The following is a 23372-nucleotide window of genomic DNA, read 5'->3' as shown; positions in this document are numbered from 1 at the left end:
ATACTAACATACTACAGCTTATACCGTATATCTAATAATAAAATGAATTACTATATAATAATTAATATCAATATAATTATACGATATCTATCTAATATCTATCTAATAGATTGTCAGACCGTCTCCGTTTAAAATCGTTTTTCGTATGCAATGATTTATCATTGAATTCAACACATTTAACACATCCATCATCTAGAGTGATCTTATTATATAGCTTGACTCCTATACTGAGTATACTGTACAGCCAATAAGCGGTTACCTACTTTCCCTATTTTTTTTTTCTTATTATTAACACATGCAGTATCACAGTTATTTATGTGCATTTTATGTGTATTATATAATATTATTATGAAAATAAATGAAAACGAAATCAAACCAAATCTAATATCAATGATTTTATAGTTAGCGCAGTAAATAAACAAATTACATTAATAAAAAAATTTTTATTAACTCCGTTGTAAAAATAATATAATTACATATTATTATCGTATTTACATTTTAATTTTTTATTCTCGTCCTTTTTAGTTTTATTTATTATTCGTCGCGAGCAAAGCATTCGAAAAAATTGAAAAAACCACCACTGCTAAAGAGGTGTTGGCACGCGGACTGGCCGTCGATCTCGAAGCGTATCCGACGCGGTTGGTGTTAACGTTTCGTCGAAAATACTTTCTGCAACGCTTCGAGTTACATGGCCTGATCACGCGCCATAATCTCTTTAGCAGTGGTGGTTTTTGTATTTTTTTCCGGCATTTTGCTCGCGACGGATATGTCGACGCCGCAGAATCCAGTGTACAGCCATTGCTGTAATTATTGTAGATCAACCACACGATTCCGGCCGTAAGGCCTACCACCAACATGATCAGAAATACGTCCGCGTTGTTGAGATGACGTGTCTTACGAACCTGCGAACAACGAGACCGAGATCCACGGCGTGGCGTGGTCGTTCGGCATAAGGATGAGCGCCTCCGGTCATCGTAATCGTCTAATTCCTCGCCAAGCACATAATTGTGCTGCTCGGACTGTGGCATGTGGTTCTGTGCGACGTTTATTTGCTCGAAATTTACAAGTATATTTTATAAATATTATAAAAATTATGAAAATATTATTATTGTTATATTACAGTAGGCATGGAAACACGCGTGACATATTATATAGTTGACGAATTATTTGTAGGTATAATGTACCTAAAACCTAATATCTAGTTACTGATATTAATTGTCATGTATAACGGTTTTATATTATCGAAAATAATATTCGGACGATGGGCATATACTTATTATAGATTATATTAGTATAATATTATTATTAAAATGTTCTAAATTGATTTTGTTCTGGCTGTTTAAGATAACTGAAAATAACAGTTTACATAGTATTATGGACTTTATAGTGTCATAAAAAAATTCATCAACATTTACCATACTAAAGATGGAGAGGTCTGGAGCCAGTGCCAAAACTAAATTTCAGAGAGTCACTTCTGCAATTATTAAAATTGGACACCTCTTTAAAAAATTGCTATTTATAAGTCATATATGATACAATTATATATTTTTTTTGTACTAAATAAAATTGAAGATAAATTAAAAAAAAAACAGTAACTACTCGTATATAAGCTGGATACAGTCTAATCTGGTTTTTAAATCTAAAATATTATTAACTATATGAATTGTATTGTTGACTGATTGCAGGTCAGAGGATACTCTGTGGTAGCCGGTAAAAGTACAAAAATGTTTACGAAAAATAATTGGGAGAGGAACAGAGCAACCCACAGGTAAATGCATTTTATGAAGCAAATGAAAGATTACTACATAATCAACATAATAAAAATAAACTAAAATTATTAATAAACCTATTTAAAATTTAAATTAATACCTATTGGTCATGTTATCACGTAGACAACAATACGACAAAATAACCAACGCCAATATATGTTTATATTTTTCAGGGTGGTGGTCGTTTGGGCGAAGGTAATAATTTTGACCAAAAAAATAATAGTTCGTTTGGGTGACTATAATCATTATTCATTTGTACTGTTTGGGCGAGTGAAATTATTTTTACCTATATGCAAGGTAAAAACCTAGTGACAGATACGAATAATGTTATTATTAATCATATTATTATTTGTTTATCACTATTATCGAAAATTTAAATAATTAATTGTTGAATTGAATATATATTATGAGCATTTTCATACAAATTCAATAGATTACTTTAAAATATACTAATTATACATATTATATTATGTAATTTTATTTATAATTTTTAACTGTAGATTACTACCTACCTATATAATAATATTATTAATATTTATATCAATATATTTTTTTTAATAGGATTCATTATTAATTATTTATATTTTATATGATGTTGTTAAATTAATTGTTGAGTGTATATTATAAGCAGTTTTATACCACCTAAACGGTATTTTTAGTTGAATAAACCCTCGTCCAAACAGACATTATTTCGGGTCTATTCGCCTAAACGATCTACGCCCATTTTCACATTTTCACTATGTCTATATTAAATTACAATATTAGGCGTAACAACTAACAACAAAATATAGTTTACAATAAAGTTAAACGGGGGCACTATAATATAATGTATATCATCGTATTATTTTAAGTAACAATAATATTTTAAAATTAATTTCTATAATTTGAATCAGAATTAAAATTTTTTTTCGAACTTTTAAATTTCAACTATAGAATATTTTGGTAAATAATTAAAATAGTTAAGATAGTTTAGAAACTTGACTAAAATTAAAATGTTTAAAAATAAAACTGATAATTCAACAAGGATTACTAACCTAAAATTTTAACCTATAATGTGATGACAATTGATTTTTGTTATATTTTAATTAAACAGCTGAAGAAGTAATTCAAATAATAACATGAAAAAGACTAAATGTATTTATTCTATAATGTTGTTAATTATTAATGATTACTTTTTTTGTAAATTTACTTTCGTATATTATGTTACATATATTATGTATTATTTAATTATTATATTATATAGGTACTTATGTAATATACTTCATTTAATTGTATACAAAAAATGTTTATAATATTATTTATTATATTGTTTTTTATATAGTTGATATTTAATAATAAATAGTGCACATATTCTCATATTACATTTAATTACATTTAAACATTCTACTTTCAAGGTGTTTAGTATAGGCAATATTTTATTTGTATTACAAATCAAATATTGCATTTTCACTCGCATGTATTGTAATAGCATCACACACGCTTAATTTATTTTATAGTCGCCACTAGGCACTATGTTCACATAATATTATTATATCAGCGCATCTAGGTAATTTCAGTTTGGAAAGCATTGCTACATAGGTACTGTCTACAATCTATAGCGCTAATGCTAAATAGGAGATTAGTCATTTTTAGTAGGTATATATTATACTAAATTTACTTAATATATACATATTTTCTATAATATTATTACTATTGCTACTAATTAATTAGTTAATGCTATTTATTTATTTAATAAATTCAATTTAATTACCCAATAATTAGTGTGAACTGAGCTGTAATTATTTAATAGTAGGCAACTATAATATTTTTTAAAGTTATAAATGTTATAAATATTGAAAATCATAAATTTCATTTTTCTGGTCCCCATTGAATGGACTAAAACTTAAAAATACTGCAAAATATTATCAATTTAAGGTTCTTAAATCAAAAAATGCCATTGTTTAATCATACACTGAAGCTGATTCCTATCTCTTTACATCAAATAAAAAAGTAGTCAAAGTTTTTAATATCATTCAAACTGAACATAAATATATTTTACTAATATGTAAATAATTCTAATACTATGAACTACTATTTAATAAATCAATTGAGTCCTCATTGTTTGATATTTATGTTGTCAATGAATATTATCTGAAGATTTGTGTAAAACATAAATTACATTGAAAAAAAAGTATTTCTTATTCCTTCGAATAACTACTTCATTGCTTTACCGTTAATTCATTCATTGATTTTATAGTTTTGTATTTGTTATTTTGTAGATATTTAATAATTATAAAAGGAATTTTATTTTGCAAAAATATTTTCTTACCTAGGTATTATATTTATTTTAACTAATATATTATATTATTTATTGACGTAATTTAACCGTTGCTGCCTAATACTAATCTCGTTTTTAATAGAGTATAAAAAAAAAATATAAATAAAAAAAAAAAATAAAAAAAAAAATATAATAATAATATCATCTATTATATCTTATTATGTTTAAAATTTGACTGTTTTTATAGGTTCAATAAAGAAGTTTGAAACATTTAAAAACAGCAACACCGTTGATATTGAAGGACTAATTAAAGTATTTATTTCTGGTGCCAAATTTCGGTAAAAAAAAAACCAAATGATAAAACTATAAGTGAAGAAAATATTAACACTTCGATATAATAATAACTATATTATGTATAATTGATTATTAAAAAAAAACATTTCACTAAATTTATTTGGATTTAACTTTTCTTGCCCTGCTGAAAATATATTACTTATACACACATTTTTTTCTCACATTCATGTAAAACATACAAAGTCCAAAATCATGATTTTTAAGAACCAGCTGAGAAACATTCAAATGGAATTAGTTGACATTTTCAATGTTTATAAAACATTCTTAAATAATATTGAGGCTTAATTGAATACAGCATATTGTAGATATTTTTAAATTTAAATTAACCGGTTTTTTGGACTTGATTTGTTTTGCATGAACGGTGACGATATATTGTTATAGTTTTATTTTTTAGTGTCTATATACTGTTTATTAATAACATGAGATTCTAACAATTTAAAGCCTAAACGTTGCATCATTATCCAGTTGTAGTATTAAAAATTAAAGTAAAGAAACGTTCAAGTGGGTACGATTTGATTCTATCGAGTTGAAACATAATCCACAATATGGTTGTGGTTATTGACAGTATTGACACCAATATTATAAAATATAAAATAAAACTTTTCTTATATGATGTACACAATATAATGGTTGTATTAACAACTACTATTAAAGCTTAATAAACTATGAAAATGCACTTTGTGGAAATATTTACTAAAAACTATTTTGGTATTAAAATAATAATTATTTATTGAAAAATAATTCATTATTGATATATTATTGTTATTATATAAATAATAATTATACAGTCTTATCAATGTATTATTTTATTGTTATTATATACAAAAATATTACATTTATGTTACAAAATATATTATTTGATTGATAATACGAAAAAAAATATATTCAAAAATATTATTTTTGTATTAATATATAAATGTAACTCTTGTGGCCAAAAAATATTTATAAGACATTATTTTAACATTTTTCAAGTCAAAAATAGGTTTGAAAAAACATTTATTTATTCATATTATTACATAAATATTATGTAAAACATATTTTTTATATATTTATAAGTATATAAATATTTTTAAAACATAGAATCATTATAAATTCATTATAATTATTACCCATCGCGAGCAAAGTATTTGAAAAAATTGCAAAAACCAACCGTGTCTTAAACGCTTCGCAATTGACGTGACCGCCGCGAGCAAAATGTCAGGAAAAAATGCATAAACTGTCACTGCTAAAGAAATTGTGGTGCGTGATCGAGCTGTCGAAGCGTTGCAGAAAGTATTTTCGACGAAACGTTGACACCAACCGCGTCGGAAACGCTTCGAGATCGACGTGTCCGCTGCGAGCAAAATGTCGGGAAAAAATACAAAAACCGTCACTGCTAAAGATATTGTGGCACATGCACGGCCTGGCCATCGATCTCGAAGCGTTTCCGAAGCGGTTGGTGTCAACGTTTCATCGAAAATACATCCTGCAACGCTTCGACGGCCCGATCACGCGCCACAATCTCTTTAGAAGTGGCGGTTTTTGCATTTTTTCCCCGACATTTTGCTCGCGGCGGACACGTCGACGCCCCAGAATCCCGTGTACAGCCGTTGATGTAATTATTGTAGATCAACCACACGATTCCGACCGTAAGGCCTACCACCAACACGATCAGAAATACGTCCGCGTTGTTGATATGAAGTGTCTTACACTCTTATGAATCTGCGAACTGTGAGGCCGAGATCCACGACGTGGCGTGGTCGTTCGACACGAAGAGCACAGTCTCGGGGAATCGTCTAATTCCTCGTCTAATATGATCGTTCTGCTCGAACTGCGACGTTTGTTTGCTCGAAATTTACTGTTTTATAAATGTTATAAAAATATTATTATTGTTGTATTCTAGTAGGTATGGAAACCACGCGTGATATATTATATAGTTGACGAATTATTTGTAGGTACGCAGGTATACCTAATATCTAGTTACTTGTATTAATTGCCATGCATAACGGTTTTATATTATTATTGACAATAATATTATGACGATGGACATATTATTATACTTATTATAGTTTAGAATAATATATTATTATTAAAATGTTCTAAACTGATTTTGTTATTCTGGCTGTCTAAGATAACTGAAAATAGCAGTATACATAGTAATATAGTATTGTGGACTTTAAAGTGTCATAAAAAAATTCAACAATATTTATTAAAATTGGACACCTCTTTAAAAAATTGCAATTTATAAGTCATATATGATAGAATTATATTTGGAATCTACAATTAGACAGAGCCAATCATGTACAGGAAGTATTGTGTGACCTATTAATATTTTAATTATTCTATTAATCGACAATATTAAAAAAAAAGATGAGTATAAAATATTATGTAATTTATACGTATTATATAATACACAAGAGTCATAATATTATCATTATGTAATTTACTATTACCTTTATTATTCTATTTTCGATGTCCTATTAAATGTTAAATAAAATATTTAAATTATTTATGATGTATAATTGAAAAATTGGATAATTCGTAATATCATAACAATATATATATTCAACATACTGTTTATTTTATGTGTTTTTGATGTTCGTTTCCTGAACACACAATAATTGAAATATGATTTATAATTTTGCTTACATAAGCGTAATTCTTGATTTATTTTTAGAATTGATATTACATTACTTACTGCATTATTATTTATTACATACTCAGGTATCACTATTGTATGTTAAGTCTAAACTATTTAAATATTTAAGGATTTATATTTTATATTTTCTAAATATCTATTTATTTTTGCAATATTTATGTTATGTTCATATGATTTTATATTTACTTACATATTAGTTAATATTATTGGATGTGAATTTAACTTTTAAAGAAAGCAATGGTAGACAATAGTCTAGATTAAAAAAGATTGAGTATGTAGTATATTGCATATTGAATATACATCATAAAAATACATTTTATTATTTCAATAACTACTAGTATAACTTTTAATACTTTCAAAACTAATTATTATCTTTTAGAATTATTATAAGTTACTTTTGTTTCTTCAGTTCTTCTTCTTTTTATCTAAAAGATTTTGCTTAAGATATGATAAAATATAATTTTTTAAGATGATGTAGTCAACAGAATTTTTCTCAAGATAATATATTAATATATAATCAATAGGTATGATATTAATAAGTATTTATGATTTTTGACGTTAGTAAGTAGCTAGTACGTGTTTGATCTCCATTAAATAATAGTGTTAATTAATATTGCGGGTTTTTTTTAACACAGGAACTTTATTTTATCAACAGTTATTTCTGTTGTAATGATGTAAAAGGAAAATCATTAGTTTTTTTTATTTGATAAAAAATAGTTTTAGAATATATAACTATTTTATTTATTGAGCTTAATTTCTTAGAAGTAATTTTTGAAAATTAAAAGTTAGATTACTGTACTGGTTTAGTATCTTACATATCTTGATTAGTCTAGTTCTAGTAGCCAATGTTCAACCAGAATTCCTGTAATATTTTTCATTAAATATTTGAATGTAACGAATTTAAGTATGCACTAAAATATTAAATCATGTAATAAATATACTCGAATTATTTAAAAAAGATTTTATTAAAAACGTTTATAAAATACAAAATAACTTTGGATAATATGTATAATGTATATATATTATATTCTGACGAAAATTTACAATAGCAAAATAATTCTGACAGTTAATTTATTCATAGGTCATTTATACCTATTATCAATTTTTTCGATGCACCTACCCAAATTATAAATTATTTGATACATATTTTTCTAGACATAAAAATGAGTTAAAGTTAATATGAAATTATTTTACTATACACTGTACATATTTTCTATTTTAATAAATAATAATAGTAAAAACACAAGTCGAATCTTATGTTAAATTAATAAGTAACACATTCTTTGTAATAACGAATGTACATAATATGGTAACGATGAAATTGTTGCCGATGTTTGATTTTTAGATTGAGCAAATGAGTGTGCACGTAGAAAACAATCAAAAATATATTTTTCTAAGCATAAAGATGTACCTATTAATAACAATGATGAAAAAACTAAGTAATAAATGCCCTATTAATTTTAAGGTTTGTAAGAAACATAAGATCATGTATTTATATTATTTACATATTAATTAATTATACTAAATTGATAATTCTTTGTTCAGAGTCATAATACTATCATGATACTAATAATTAAGTCTATTCATTTTATCATTAGATATTTGGCTTTAATTTATGGTTGAATATAAAATAAATTTAATTTCAAAAAAACAGGTATGTAGTATTATATAATCAGAAAATTATAAAATAAAAGCACCTTAATGTTTCATTGATTTAATTTAAATCAATAGTTTGTTTATTCTTCAATGAATAAATAAAATAACTATATCACGGTTGGTAAGTATAGCTCGACGATATTATTTCTATCCAAATTTCAATTCAATTGTGATTCATTTCAATTAAATTTAAATATGAGTTGAAAAACATTCAATATTTAATTCTGCCTCAAAACCAAGGCATATCTACTGATAAATTATGTTTGATTATTTTCGTTTATCTTATTTTATTCGTTCTATATATATGTATAAAAAAAATGTCTTCATCTATAAAATTCGTATCACAGTCCAATTTGAGAATTTGTTTGTTCTGATGTTTACACGAACATTAAACATTTGTGCACTTTTTCGTTATCTATATCACAGTTTAGATTACACAATAGTTTATTAGCATATCACTCGTATCTCTTGTACGAAAAGGTGATGGTAGAAGTTTTCAAATTTCAAAATCATTATAGGTACGTTGAAATAAGTAGTCTTTAGATCACGATAGAAGCTGTTGTGCGTCCACGTCGGTTTCCTGTACGGTGTTGCTTATCCGATGGTACGATTCACGAACAATCAATAACCGATGTTGACCATTTACCAGCATACTGCTGCCCCGTCGCAGGATACTCTGTCTGCCGCGTTCGATGTTTTCCCGGGTAAATACGATTTGGTGATATGTGCGGACAAACACTGCAACCAGTACTAGTGCACCGCCGAGGATTAGACCGTATGTGAACAACGGCACGGCTGTGTCTACGAATGTGGTGGCCATGTATATCCATCGATGAATGTTTTCCGGTAAGTCGCTTACGCCCTAATTGATAATCATAAATGTTAGTACAACTTGCGCTATTTATATTAAAAGAATTCGTTTGAATTTCATTATTTCTGTTTACCTCTTCAAGCCACATGATCGGGAATGTAATGCTTCTGAAGTTGGACGTCGGGTAAATATTGGATTGCTCAACTTTCAAATTGAGCTGGACTTTCACACGGGCTTCTAATGGTACTCCCAGTCTCTATAAACAATATAATATAACGTTGTATAATACATAATACGTTTTTATCGTAAACCACACGCTGTTTAAAATATTTCTGAATAGGTACAATATAATAAATATAAAGATTAATTAATTTGTTTTTTTTTAATTTTAAATCCAATCAAACTTTTGTGTTAGGTATTTTTATTTTGAAAAGGCTAAATTTATTAAATAAATATTTAAATAGTTTAGACATATATTTATTTGGAGTTTACCAATCAATAGTGAATTTATTTTTCAATTTCAGGCTTTAATTAAGAACTTTTTTTTTGGAGAAGTGGAACAAACTAGGAGGTAATTGGCCCTGGAATTAATCAATAATAATATTATTACCATTACGTAGTTTGAATTTGTTTATCTTCACTTTTCAACTAATAAAGAATTAATTTAAAAGTTTTAAAAATAACTTTTATTTTTATATAATTACAATCAGCATAAATTTATATTTTTAAATAAATAAAAAGTTATTAATGTAAGCAGAATAGTTAATATAATTTTAATTTATAAATATCATGGTACTTACGGGTTGAATTTTTAAGAATGTTTCATGCTTTTCTTGATCTGGTGAAAGACCCTCTACGTCTTCTAAAAGTTTTGGATCAGCTTTGTAGAAATGAGGAAAAGACAAGTAAACCGGAGCATCTATAGATATCAACCATCAAACCAATTTGTATTTAAAATTGTCTGTATTATTGATAAAAATTACTATCTTAAGCTTTTATTTATTTAATAAGTATAAAATAAATTAAGCAGATTATTCTGCAGATTTACTTACTAAATTGACAAGGTCCAATGTACTGCAACCCTTTAACTGTGCAGTCAGTGTTGTCTTCGCAAAAACATGAATTCTCAGGATTTTTGTCAACAGTTTCTAGAAGATTGTCATCAGGTGTATAGTACCCTGCTTTAATACCATCTTTGATCACATCTTTTCGGTACCTAAGTGCCCATACTCGACATAAATCTTTGTCATACACGTGTACTAAATCAGACTTTGTAAATTCTCTTGGAGGGAAAAACGAACCTAAAATATAATATTTAAAATTAATTTTAGACATAGAAAATAAATTAAATTATGTTTTTTATTAGATACAAGACTTAATTACTAAATGAACTTATTTTTATGCTAAACTTAGTAAATTTATATAAAATACATTTAGAAATAATATTAACATCAGCTAAATAAAAACTCATTATAAAATACCAAAATTAAATAAGTTCGGTTAGAATCTTCAAATACATTTTAAAAACCAAACATACTAAATGTCTTAATTTCTAATTACTATCAGACATAATCGTCAAGATGGCCATAAATAATATAAGTATAATGTATATTCACGTTATAAGTTCTGTTTTAAGATTCAAGAGGGGACGATGGACGATGGTATAATATTTTTCAACCACTGACTATCAATCTTACCATTAATGTTTTTATTCTTTACAATATTGATATAACTTTTTATCAATAAATACAAACATTTTTTGATTTTTTTGAGCTAAAATTAAATACATGTGTGTGAGACGTGAGTTATTCTTTATAAAACTATAGGGTTGAAAAAATAAGCGTTAAACAACTTTCGGGTCTCAAATAATTTATTGAAAACAGTCCAGTAGTTTTTACATTCATTTTTATATATTATATTATACAATATATTTAGAGTATAAACACCGTGTATATTATTAAGTAATATAATACCTATAAAATTGTGTTAAAATTAAAAAAAAAATTCATAGAATACTTATTCAGCAACATTTAGCTCTTCCAAAACTACCCCGTAGTCACGCCAGTCACGGTTTTATATTCTTTCACATTTAATACAACTTAAGTATACATAATTTCATGAATACTAAATAAAAAACTTGAAACATTTTAACGATTTTCGTTTTTGTTTATGTGCGAAATATTTAAAATGATAAATTGACAACATTACGTATTAGTTCATGCTTAATCTTTTTTTTTTTTTTTGTAACGTCTCCAACTTTTATTAATACAAACATATTAATTATACAGCATTACTATTTTTTTATTTGAATCGTAATTAATATTATCTTGATAAATCGATTTTAATTATCTCAACAGTACTTATGAAGATAAATAAATTAAAACTAATTAAAAATTAATTTGTCACCTACATGTATGCACTATCTGTTGAAAAGTCAACAGTAATGACGTGTTTATCATGATAGAAATCTACATTTTACACTTAAAATTAATAAAAAAAAAAATTTACAGAAACCGTCTATTTTATGTATTGTATATTTACCTTCAGATGCTCTAATAGAATTACAAGATCCCTTCCAAAACGGTAGCTCTTCCATTCCATTTATACGATTGAGAAGGCCGAAATTCTCCATTCCGTTATGACCCGTGTATATTGTGGAAACTTCATCTAGTGTACCATTTCGCTAAAATTGTATTCATCATATTATTATTCAGTCTTCAAAATGTATATTAATAGAAAAAAAATTAATCACAAACATACCATCAAGAAAAGACCCATTTTTTTGGGCGGTCGTTTTCCTTTTGGATAATATGTGTTCGCTAGAGAAGTTAATGGATCATCATAACCAAAAACTAATTGTTGTGGGGTAACATGTTTAAACGGAGTCAAACCAGAAAACCTTAAAATTGCCGAAAGTGAACTTTTTAATATTGACGGTAAACTATTTGCTTGAGTAGTCAATGTCTAAAATTATAAAACAATTATTTGTGAATATTGAATTAATTAAATTTATAAATTATCAAAAACCTACTAATAAGGGAATATTTGGTACAGTTAATTTGATTTCATCATTTTTGATAACTGAAAGATGTGGCATGAATTCTAAAATTTTTTTGTGTTGGTACGTCACCGTACCGTTGTTGTTAAAATGAATATTAACTTTTTCCATGTTTTCTCTGAAAGCAATTAGACATAATTATTTTTTATCGTATATTATTTATTTGTATTGATACAATTTAATAAAATTAATTAGTAAATTCATTGTTTAATTTTTAGTGTTATGCGGTTATCAATAATTATTTGAGTAGTAACATGAACTATACTGAGGATTATAACTTATAAATAAAATGATTGAATCCGACAAAATATATTTTTTTTATTTCGAGATTATTAAAAGCGTTATACTGCTCTATACCTTATCCCCAACATAATGAGTAATATTATTTTTATTTATTATTTTTTAACCATTTTTTAAATAACATTCAAACGTTTATTATGTTTTGTTAAAAGTATTTATACCTATATATAAAGCCTATTGATTTCTAACGGACGAATAAGAAACTACTTATTATAATCGGTCATCTAACAACATGATTTTCACAGATGTTGAGATTGTAAATGTATTTTCTAAACTTGTATCATTGATGAAACTATGAAAGCTATTTAATCGGTTTTTGAATTATCAATACGTGTTAGAGATTCACAATAATACTAGACTACCTGGGGTGTTTTTTACGAATGACATAACGATGAAAGGACATACACAGTTATTCAATTTTATGGCCTTCTAATCATTCTGATTTGTGTTGAAGGTAATGTTTTTAAATTATAAGTATAATTAATATAATAACGGATTGGATAATTATATTTCTGCATTTTTGTACGCAAAAACACAGGAACTGTACTGAAATTAAACGTACTGTTATACCTACTCAAGTACTATTGATAGATCGCAAGAATCTATCGGATTGGGTTCTATAATAGAACTTTACTTAAATTTTATACTCTAAATGCAAATTATAGTGAATAGTACACAAATATACGATAAGAAATATTATTCTTACAGAATTAACTATTGCACGATAATTGTGATACGAAATACAAATAAAATTAATAATATTACGCATTTGTTTGAAACATCATGGCGTAGGTCCGTATTATGAATTTCTGTATAGCATAAATTATTAATAGGCGTATACAAACACAGGTAACATAATTAAAAATTATACCATTCGTATAAAATAACAAGGTAATAATTTTACGGATTGCTTAAATTAAATAATCGTATGTTATATAATATGAATAAAATATATTGATTTTACAAATTTAGGTAATCATAACATAATACCTACTCATCATAAGAAACTAATAATAATTTATTTGAAGTATACAGTTTAATGTTAACGTTCTTAACGTATGGTCCATATTACGTCACGTTTGATTCATTGTGCAGCCTCTGCGGCCACTATCTAGATCATACAGCATTACAGCAGTGTAATAATCTTGTATAGGAAAGGTTTTGACCACTTTCTCCAAGACACTTGCTTCATACTGTTGTTATCCATCGTTGCACATTGCCATTTTTAGCTAATCATCATTGATGTCATTGTTATATTAACTTTAAAGTTAATATAATTAAATTAATTTAATTTTTAAATATTACAAGTACATATTAGTATGTACATTTAAGGCACAATAGGTACACGTGATCGTTTATATTTGTCTAATATTAAATTATTAAAATCTTCACGAGAATTGTTTAAAACTAAATTTTGAAATGATCTGTGCAAACAAAAACGATTTTTAATATTTAGGTTAAGTAAGTAGAATATTATATCATAATCATATACGTTAGCAATAAATTCCGCATTTTAATCATTTTTCTCAAATTAGTATTTGATTGCTAATAAATATATTATACAGTAATATGTGTAGGTATATCAATTTGCAATCCCCTTAGGTATTGATGAACTAATACAAATATTATTACTAAAAAACAACTAAATTCCTGAGGCTCGGGTCAAGGACGGTAAGCGTCTTATGCAGACGTGATACGTGAAGTTCCCTAAGAAAAATAAAGCAGTTTTATTACAACACGTGGTGGGGTCTTTCCAATTTTACTTTTACTAAAGACGTTACATCCAGGGTCATAAATATGTTATCGAATTTCAAATAAATGAAAAGCCTAGGTATAACATGTGTTAAATCACAGTTTATCTGCACCATAATTTCTCTCAATAAGATTGTACTTAATACGAATACAGTTAGTTGAAATTTTAAAATAAATCAATAAGTGTTGTGGATCTTAAAGCGATTATAAGATTTCTTTAATTTGACTAGCATCGCTAATTTTTTACATTCTTATTCTATGTAAAGTTGTGTACCTGTATTATTAAGTATTTATAATGTTTATAATTTATAAAAATTATAAAAACAACCGTTTTATTTTGATAATTTATATTAATATAGATTATAGAACATAATAACTAAGTTTGCATACTTCTTAGTAGCCCCACATCAGTTTACTAAAGGTTAGTCAAACTGAGACTGAAAAATAGTTTATTAAGCCTCTAATACTGCTATTGTCCTAAATTATATCACGGTATGTATACATATTTATATTAATTTTATTATTTTTGAATGCCATTTTGGTTAGTATAAATTACATAAATTACATGTATAATTGTTGTCTTATTATATAGGTAATATAAATATAACTAACTAATAATAAGTAATGGTGATGTTCGAGAACTAATAATTTGTATTTAATCCAACTAAAATAATTTTCTATTTGTTTAAAATATTTCATTTCGTAGTAGTTAAAATAATATTATTTTATGCATCTAAATAAAAATAAATAAATAATTATTATGAATGAACACAAACTATGGAATCAAATGATATTTTTCATAACATTTGTGTACCTAACTACCTATATAGCTATATGAAAAACGAATTATAACGACATTTGTTGTTAAGTAATACTCATGTTAATTTTTTCAAACAAAAAAGCTCCAATAATTGTATAAATCGATAGGATTTGATTTTAGATAATTGAAAACTAAACTATCTATAATAGTATAATAATATCTAACATTCTATTGTAATTTAAAAATGTACTTAATAAACATCTAGCGTACCTATAAGAATAGCATTATTGTATACAAATAATAGAATGATGATACAACTAAATAAAATAATTTATTATGTAAATAAATTATTACATACTTAGAATCTACATAAATGAAAAATAAAATTCTGCATAGTCACGTAACAGAATATTACAAATTTCACGTTTTTACTTGACATTTAGGTAAAGGGGTTTGTTTCATAGTTTCATAGTTTCATACAAATATATTAGGACTAGAACTACTATTATTATTTATGCAATTCAGTACAAGGGCGTACATATGAGATGCTGTTGATATAATAGTTTTATCAAAATGTTATCTTTAACAAATAGAAGATTCACGAGAAGATAGTTTTCAAGGATTCCACATTTATTAAGAAAATTATAAGTTGAAATTGGATATAGTAGTTAGCTCATAAATTATTACGCTAATATCTTGCTTAGACAACAGTTATTGAGCTAAATTTATTGTATTAAATTAATTGGATAATAACATTTACTAAATTAATTTTGAATTATCGATCGTTATGAATAATATTAACTTCAAGACCAAAACTTATAACAATTATAGTGTTTAATTTATTGTGTAATTAGGCCTTCCAATGCGAGTTTCGAAAAAAACCACTATGTGGATATTTATTTTTTTAATTTCTTCTTAGATATTTTCTAGCAAGGTTTCTAGGTATAAAGTGAACGTACGCATTTTATATCATTGTTATTTAAAATGTTTGAAGTATATAACTATTATAAGAACGTATACTAAATAGTTGTTGACATAGTATTTTGCATTAAAAAGGTATGGTTATTTTAACTGCCATGATAGGTGACCTATCTATACATAGTGTTAACTATCAGATATTAAAAGTTACGTACTAATATAATTAGTTATGTTATTCATTTAAAAATTGAAAATTCTAAACTATTATTTATCTAATTCCAGTACTATTATTTAACTTAAGACTTTCTTTTAATTAGCCAAACGTCTTAAAGTAATGATAAAAAAAATAATATTTTTATGCTTAAAAGAGCTCAAACAAACAACATTTTTAGTTTATCTTCTTGAATAAAACACGTTGTTTAAATAAAAACTTACCTATAAACAAATGGACCAATTTCTTGAAGTTTTGGCTTTTCGCCGTTATGTAAGAAGCCATCGGGATTGGTGACATTGAATATGAATACTTTTGTCAGTCTTAATACGCCAGGTTTTTGCCAGTAATGATAACTTAAAGTTCCATTCCATATTTTTAAGTTCTAAAATATAATAATATAGTTATAAACTAATAAAATTGAAAAAGAGAAATGAAATATTTTACATTTTAATTGTGTAAATGTTAATAATTATTTTTTAAAAAAAATATTAGTATAAATAAACTGATTAATAAGACAAATAAATTGTATACTTTAAATAGACTTGCAGAATACATCTCATGATATTTAAAATTTAAAACAAGTTTGGTTTTTCTATGAATGTATTAAAATTTAAGAAATATGTTTAGCAATGGACAATATATATATATATATAAATAAATTATAATAAATTTAATTATTTTAACTAAATTAAATATTTTATTGTGTAATAGTAAACGTGTTAGTTGAAGTATGTGAATAAGAATCTGCGTAAAGAAGATAGATAAGATTTCAAGTTTTTCGTTTGTAGAAGTCCAATTTAATCGTTGTTTTTAAAATGTTCAAAGAATCATAAATACCTAACCGAAACCAAAATAATAAATTACTAAATTTTATAAATCGGATATTGTTTGATATTGAATTATAAATTAATTGAAAATTAATAAAAATGTTCAATATTTTACAATGAATTTAAAAATTAAATTAATCAATAGATTTTTTTTGTATATTGTGTCATGGACAATGGTTTTATTGGCTATTTACTGAATGTGCAGTATTATAAGAAGACTTTAGTATATATATATACGTAAAATTAAAAACTATCATCGATAGTTGTGATATTTAATATCACACCTTACAATTATCACATCCTCGTAATCCTATAGTTATACACTATGAATAAACACCGAACATTATGTAAAATCAGATTATATTATCAGGATGATATTATGTATTTAAAATATCTTTTTTAATAGAAAGTTCAGTACATATTTTTTCTTTACACATTTATGTTGGTAATTAGTATTTATTGTTTTGTAATGCACAAATATTTGAATTTGGACATTCTCTGCGATTTCAATTGTTTAATTATTAATTATTTTTATTGTGTTAGAAGCACCTGTAGCGTTATTTCTAATATTCTTATGTGATTGCTATTGTGAAAATACCTTTAAAATTATATAATGAACCCACGGAACTGAAGAGAGTATTAGTCCAGCTAATAAAGCTACAACGCCAAATATGATGACCGCTAGTCGACCTGAAACACATTTAAAGTACATTTTTAGATTTATTATTATACTTCATAAACATATAATTAATTCAAATTTAAATGTAATTCTAACATGTGCGAGATCTACTCTGAAACAAGCTGTCTCTTAAATGTAGTTTTTGGAAAGTGAAATAGTTTATAAATTTTAATTTTTTTCCAGCTAGGTAGATTATTTTTAGATAAATGTACTTTGGTTCTACGAAATAAAAAAAAGTTGGTCAATCAGATTTTTGATTCGGTTTATTAACAATAACTGGTTTTCTTTTAAAATACTGAAATATAAATTATATTAACCTTAGCCTTTAGAAATTATTGGTTTCATATATTCCATATGATTATAATTATTATAACCTACCTATATCAAATGTTAATATATAACCCATTACCTTCATCGTATTAATGCGTTATGGTCCCAACGATCGTGAGCGGAATTCTTTTTGCAGTTTATTTATATATTTTTCGTGATATAGTGAAGACTGACTTATAATTAATTTTTAATTGATTATATGCTAACTAAACGTTATATATAAAAGAACAATTTTTCGTGATTTTACACCAATGTAGTAATTAATGAACAATTTTTTTAATATTATAATATTGTAAAAGTTAATTTTTTTAGTTCCCAGACATTCATTAACAACATTACAATTGGTCATTGTGAAAATAAAAATAAAAACAGTATGAATACATATGCATATACATATCAATAGGTACACCTGTAATATCAGTAGGTATTAAGTAACAAACTGCAGAGTGAAATTTTAATTTATTGCTTTTAATTTTATACTAATAGTTGATTAATTTTATACCAAGCTATTTATAACAAGCAAATAAAAATTTGAATATGTATATATTATTATTTATCGTAAATTTATAACTATATTAACTATCATATGAAAACTTTAACAAAAATGTGTAATTAGTAATTACAATTGAATTCAATCAAATGATTATTAATCACTTTAAAGTAATGTAATTATTATTACATTCTATTTTGTTATTATCATTGTATTATATGATATAGTTAACTTAAAACTACGTATATGTATATTTCAACATACATTCATTGTATATAACTTCCACGGTTCGGTGAAGATTATAATATTTCGCGGTCATGATTAATGAACGCCTGTACCACAAACAAGGTGTATACAATAATTATTTATTTATCTAATTATACAATAAGTGACAAGATAAAATGAACATATTTCAAAATGTTGAAATCATTGTTGTCAGAATGTGTTTAGTAGTTAATCTAAATGTGTAGAAAAAGTTTAAAAGTATTACCGATACTTTTACTTTGCCGATATGACTTCTTTTAACAATGATCAATCGACAAACGTTTGCTCGTAAATACTATTGTTATTTATTATGGGCATATAGGCCATATTATAGTTGTTTCATATATTTTATAATTTTTATTAAATTTATTTTTTTAAATAATACATCTTGTGATTAGAAGTACCTAATATTTTCGAAAATAATTAAGCTATTCGCATTAATAATAAGTTAAATGAAAAATTCATATTTACATAATATTTGTTTTTTATAATACATATTTTACGTATTTTTAGACGTAACTTTTGATTGTGTCAATATTTCTTCAAGTTAAAAAAATAATATATAGTCGGTAGATATTTCGTTTAGGTTACAGCTAGCACACTTGTTAAAAAAATACACAAGGAACTGCAGTTGGTACAACTCAAATAGGTACTTTATTATTCATATTATGATGGTTGAAATCTTAAAACTCCCTAGTTGGATGCTCATTGCGTAGGTTTATGTTTCAGTCTAATAAGCATGTTTAATAACAGCACCAATGTCCGATGTCACAAGGTATTCTCAATTCCTCGTGATAACGTAATATGCATTTAGTACATTATAAATAATCATACAGCGTACCCGACATAATAGGCTAGATTTCGAGTTACACAAGTATTATACATACCAAATATATAAAATAATATTCGTATAAACCGTATATTTTTATGTACAAAACGATGTTAGGTCAATTTATTTATAGCTTTTATATAATATACTATGTTTTATTTTATCAGATAACATAAATTGCAGTTCTTATGTGATGTACGTTTAGAGAACAAACGTTGATCGATATCATTCTAAAATCGATGAATATTTAATTCCGCCAAAGTGTGTCAATTCTGAATTTGTATAATCATAATGCAAGCATATAGGTAGGTACTAACTTTTATCACTTTCTCCTACCTACCTTTTGACTACTCGTTTTAAATTCGATTGACCAGCAGTTATCCTACGTTTCCCGGTCAATAGTTCTTACGTAATATCACAATGAAGTGTTCAAAACTTCCTCCAGTCATTATATACACTGCAATAATATGTAGGCATGTAGCACACTGCACAGTGCACACATATGGCTATGTAATAGGGCAGAGTTGATAAACCGGGTCCAGCTGATCAGCTCGTTCTGTTGACGAACGCTCACGGTACTCTCGATTTTTATTTCCCGGTGACCTACTAAACGTATTATCTCATCGTAAACAAGTAATTCTAGAAGTTTGTCGAACTCTTTCAAAAATCTAGTGAAATGTAACCGAAGTCTAGACATTGTCGGTCAACTTAAAATTAATTAAGAAAAAACTCTTCACCGCAAACTCACATGTATAATATACGGCAATGGAATGAGTTTCAATATTTATAAGAATAATAAAGTACATTAATAAAATATTATATTATATATTATGACGTAAAACTAGGTATATTTTGAAATTTATCATGAACCGTAAGAATAGAATACTGTACGGTCTAGTGCACTAGAATTATTCAAGAGTGATTCGTGGTGACGGTTGATATTGAGGTAATAGCTCTCTCTCTCTCTCTCTTTCTCCTCCATTCTCTCGGTTATGTCTATTGGTTTTGTGGTCATTTCTTGGGTAATAATCCTTAATTAAAAAAAACAATGTTTTCTTGAATTTTCTTCCTGATTTAAGTTCTCGATACATTTTTTATACGTTTGTATTTAGTATAAGTTGTATAATTATAAGTTATGGCTGATTAAAATAAAAAATAATATTGATAATTATTAAATTTTGAATAAAATTATGCGATTTAAAAATAAAATTAATTTGAAGGTATATAGACACATGAAACATTTATTTACAAATGTGAAACGACGAAAAGATTTTTTTTTTAATGCTTATGTAATATTAACAAATTATTTTCATAGAAAACACTTTTTTATGTAGGTAATAAAATGATTTAATAAGATTTACCGGGGATATTTTTAAATAAAACAAATTATGTAAATGTGTAAAATTGAGGTTGTTTAATAGATTATTAATTTTTATCTTAAAATAAAAAAAATTAAATAACACTTAGGCTATTATTTATGATGTTTAAAATAGAGCGGTAGGTTTAGGTTGAATTAGGATATGACACATTTTAAATAATCTTATTATATAGTCCCCATTCAAAAGTTAATATGATTATCACAGTAGGCATGTCAAAAGAATGATTAAAAACATAGCTTGCAGCATGTAATGCTTTATATTGCAATAGATAATAATATAACAATAAGATATGGGTATACTAATAGATATCGAAGAGAAAATACAGTATATACTTTTGGTTTTATTCTTTTAAATACAGCACTGCTGCAGCGATAATAATAAAAATAATATTTATGTACTATTTACACAATGCCAAGTACGGGTATATTAACGCGTTTTCATTTTTTCCTATTTAAACTCAATTAAAGTCTGTAATCTTAAACGGCTAAAATATATAATACGAGCACCTGCGTTATTTTAACACAGGCGGAGAAAAACAAATCGGTACTCACTGTTGCTGATCCGCCTTTGCTGGGAGACGAGCATATTGATAGGTAACCCATTTCGTCTGCTGGTTCGTCGGTTCGACTGACGTTCATTGCTATACGGGTCGTTTATGTTGAAAGTCGGTATTTGCTGAAAGCTGGACGACATCCGCGGCTGTACGCCGAACAGACGGTTTTTGGCTGACTGGTACGGTAACTTGATCGGCGTTAGGCCCATTTTCGTTGTTTATTGTCAACGGCGGGAATCGTTGATCGCGTGCAAAATATGTGATATATTCGTACGATGATCTCGCATCCCATTCGCTGTGCACTCGGGCAGCCACCTCAAGTGTGTCCGATACTGTAATCGAGAAAAACGGACAACATCATTATTAACGGGCGGGTACATTATTTATGTTTACACGTTTGCCACATAAACTTGGAGGTGATTAACGACGCATAATAATATGGATCGAGAGTATAAAACAAATTGTATTTGGGTCATCAATTTCGGAATTATTTTTGCTGACGACATCAACCGAGCGAACCCACGTGTAGGACACTGTGTGCTGTTGGTCAGTTATACGCGTGTCGTTATTTCGAACGCGCCTGTATTATTATAGCAGCCGATAAAAGCGCACGTTGATAAAAACCAAGTTGTGGGTATTTTTTATTCGAGACGGTAAACGCGACATCCTTCCCGACGTAAAATATTGTTTATCCGCTCGGAATGGAACGCATTTCGACACATATTATTACATTTTGTTAAACGAGCATAATGTGTACATCGGTAACGATATTATGGCTTGTGTGAACGTAAACGGATCATTTCTCCGACCGTACACGACATGACGTATAATGCAACATACAATTTATTATAGGTACACACTTTTACACTCGCCTATAGTATAATCGCGTTGTGAAAATAATTGACTCTCATGGAAAAAAAAAACACCGATGCGAACAATTCTGTTTGTATAACACAACGTGTCGTGTTCGCTTATATACGGAAGTGTAGAATATATTTTGTGATGTAAGTAACAGCAGACGCACAGGTTCCGAATGCATTTTAAACCTCTTGAAAAACTACTCGTTTTTGTCGATTTATCCAGTTTTTTTTTTTTTACGCCAAAACAACAAGAATATCACAGCTGAATAATCAGAACGTTATTAACCACATAATATATTTTATACCTAATGCGTATGCATAATATATATGATTTTGTGTAGGTTTAGTTGATTTTGTCGGTACTAAATAAATTGAACATTTTATTTCGAGCGGTACAAAATAAAAATATCGAAAATATAGTAAGTATTTAAATGTCTATATCGGGACAACTATATCAAGCATAATTGACGTATCGATATAATATCCCGACGTTACAATACTGAGAACGATTTTCAGTCTATTGTACACAACTGATTTATAGGTATTTACTGAATCGTTAATGCATTTTAATAAATACTGTTAGGAAATCGATTAAAAAATGAAACAATATAATTTGTTCATTGTGACCTTTTGATTTGCCATTCGACAAACGGTTATGCATTCTTGATAACCAT

General features: G+C 26.5%; 1 protein-coding gene and 1 long non-coding RNA gene across 4 annotated transcripts in view; one reads left to right on the top strand and one right to left on the bottom strand.

Moving 5' to 3' along the window:
* Window positions 1-551: 551 nt before the first annotated feature.
* LOC132930215 (uncharacterized) lies at window positions 552-4400 on the top strand. Its single transcript, XR_009662197.1, has 3 exons — window positions 552-1066; window positions 1686-1768; window positions 4274-4400. It is a non-coding gene; the product is annotated as an uncharacterized LOC132930215 (long non-coding RNA).
* A 3564-nt stretch (window positions 4401-7964) lies between these two features.
* The window catches only part of LOC132929479 (scavenger receptor class B member 1-like), a 41348-nt gene continuing 25940 nt past the window's right edge, over window positions 7965-23372 (bottom strand). For all 3 annotated transcript variants that reach the window (XM_060994857.1, XM_060994856.1, XM_060994858.1), the window contains exons 2-11: window positions 21837-22170; window positions 17913-18004; window positions 16709-16869; window positions 12517-12661; window positions 12246-12449; window positions 12027-12168; window positions 10538-10786; window positions 10286-10404; window positions 9619-9741; window positions 7965-9536 (exon numbers count right to left, since the gene is read on the bottom strand). In XM_060994857.1, coding sequence (XP_060850840.1) covers window positions 9219-9536; window positions 9619-9741; window positions 10286-10404; window positions 10538-10786; window positions 12027-12168; window positions 12246-12449; window positions 12517-12661; window positions 16709-16869; window positions 17913-18004; window positions 21837-22047 — 1764 coding nt within the window. In that variant the 5' untranslated portion in view covers window positions 22048-22170 and the 3' untranslated portion in view covers window positions 7965-9218. The remainder of the gene's footprint in view (window positions 9537-9618; window positions 9742-10285; window positions 10405-10537; window positions 10787-12026; window positions 12169-12245; window positions 12450-12516; window positions 12662-16708; window positions 16870-17912; window positions 18005-21836; window positions 22171-23372) is intronic.

This window comes from Rhopalosiphum padi, chromosome 4 (assembly GCF_020882245.1).
Source record: "Rhopalosiphum padi isolate XX-2018 chromosome 4, ASM2088224v1, whole genome shotgun sequence".
Lineage (NCBI taxonomy): Eukaryota > Metazoa > Arthropoda > Insecta > Hemiptera > Aphididae > Rhopalosiphum > Rhopalosiphum padi.
Note: the sequence above shows the minus strand (reverse complement) of the source record. Positions and strands in the feature narration are given on the sequence as shown.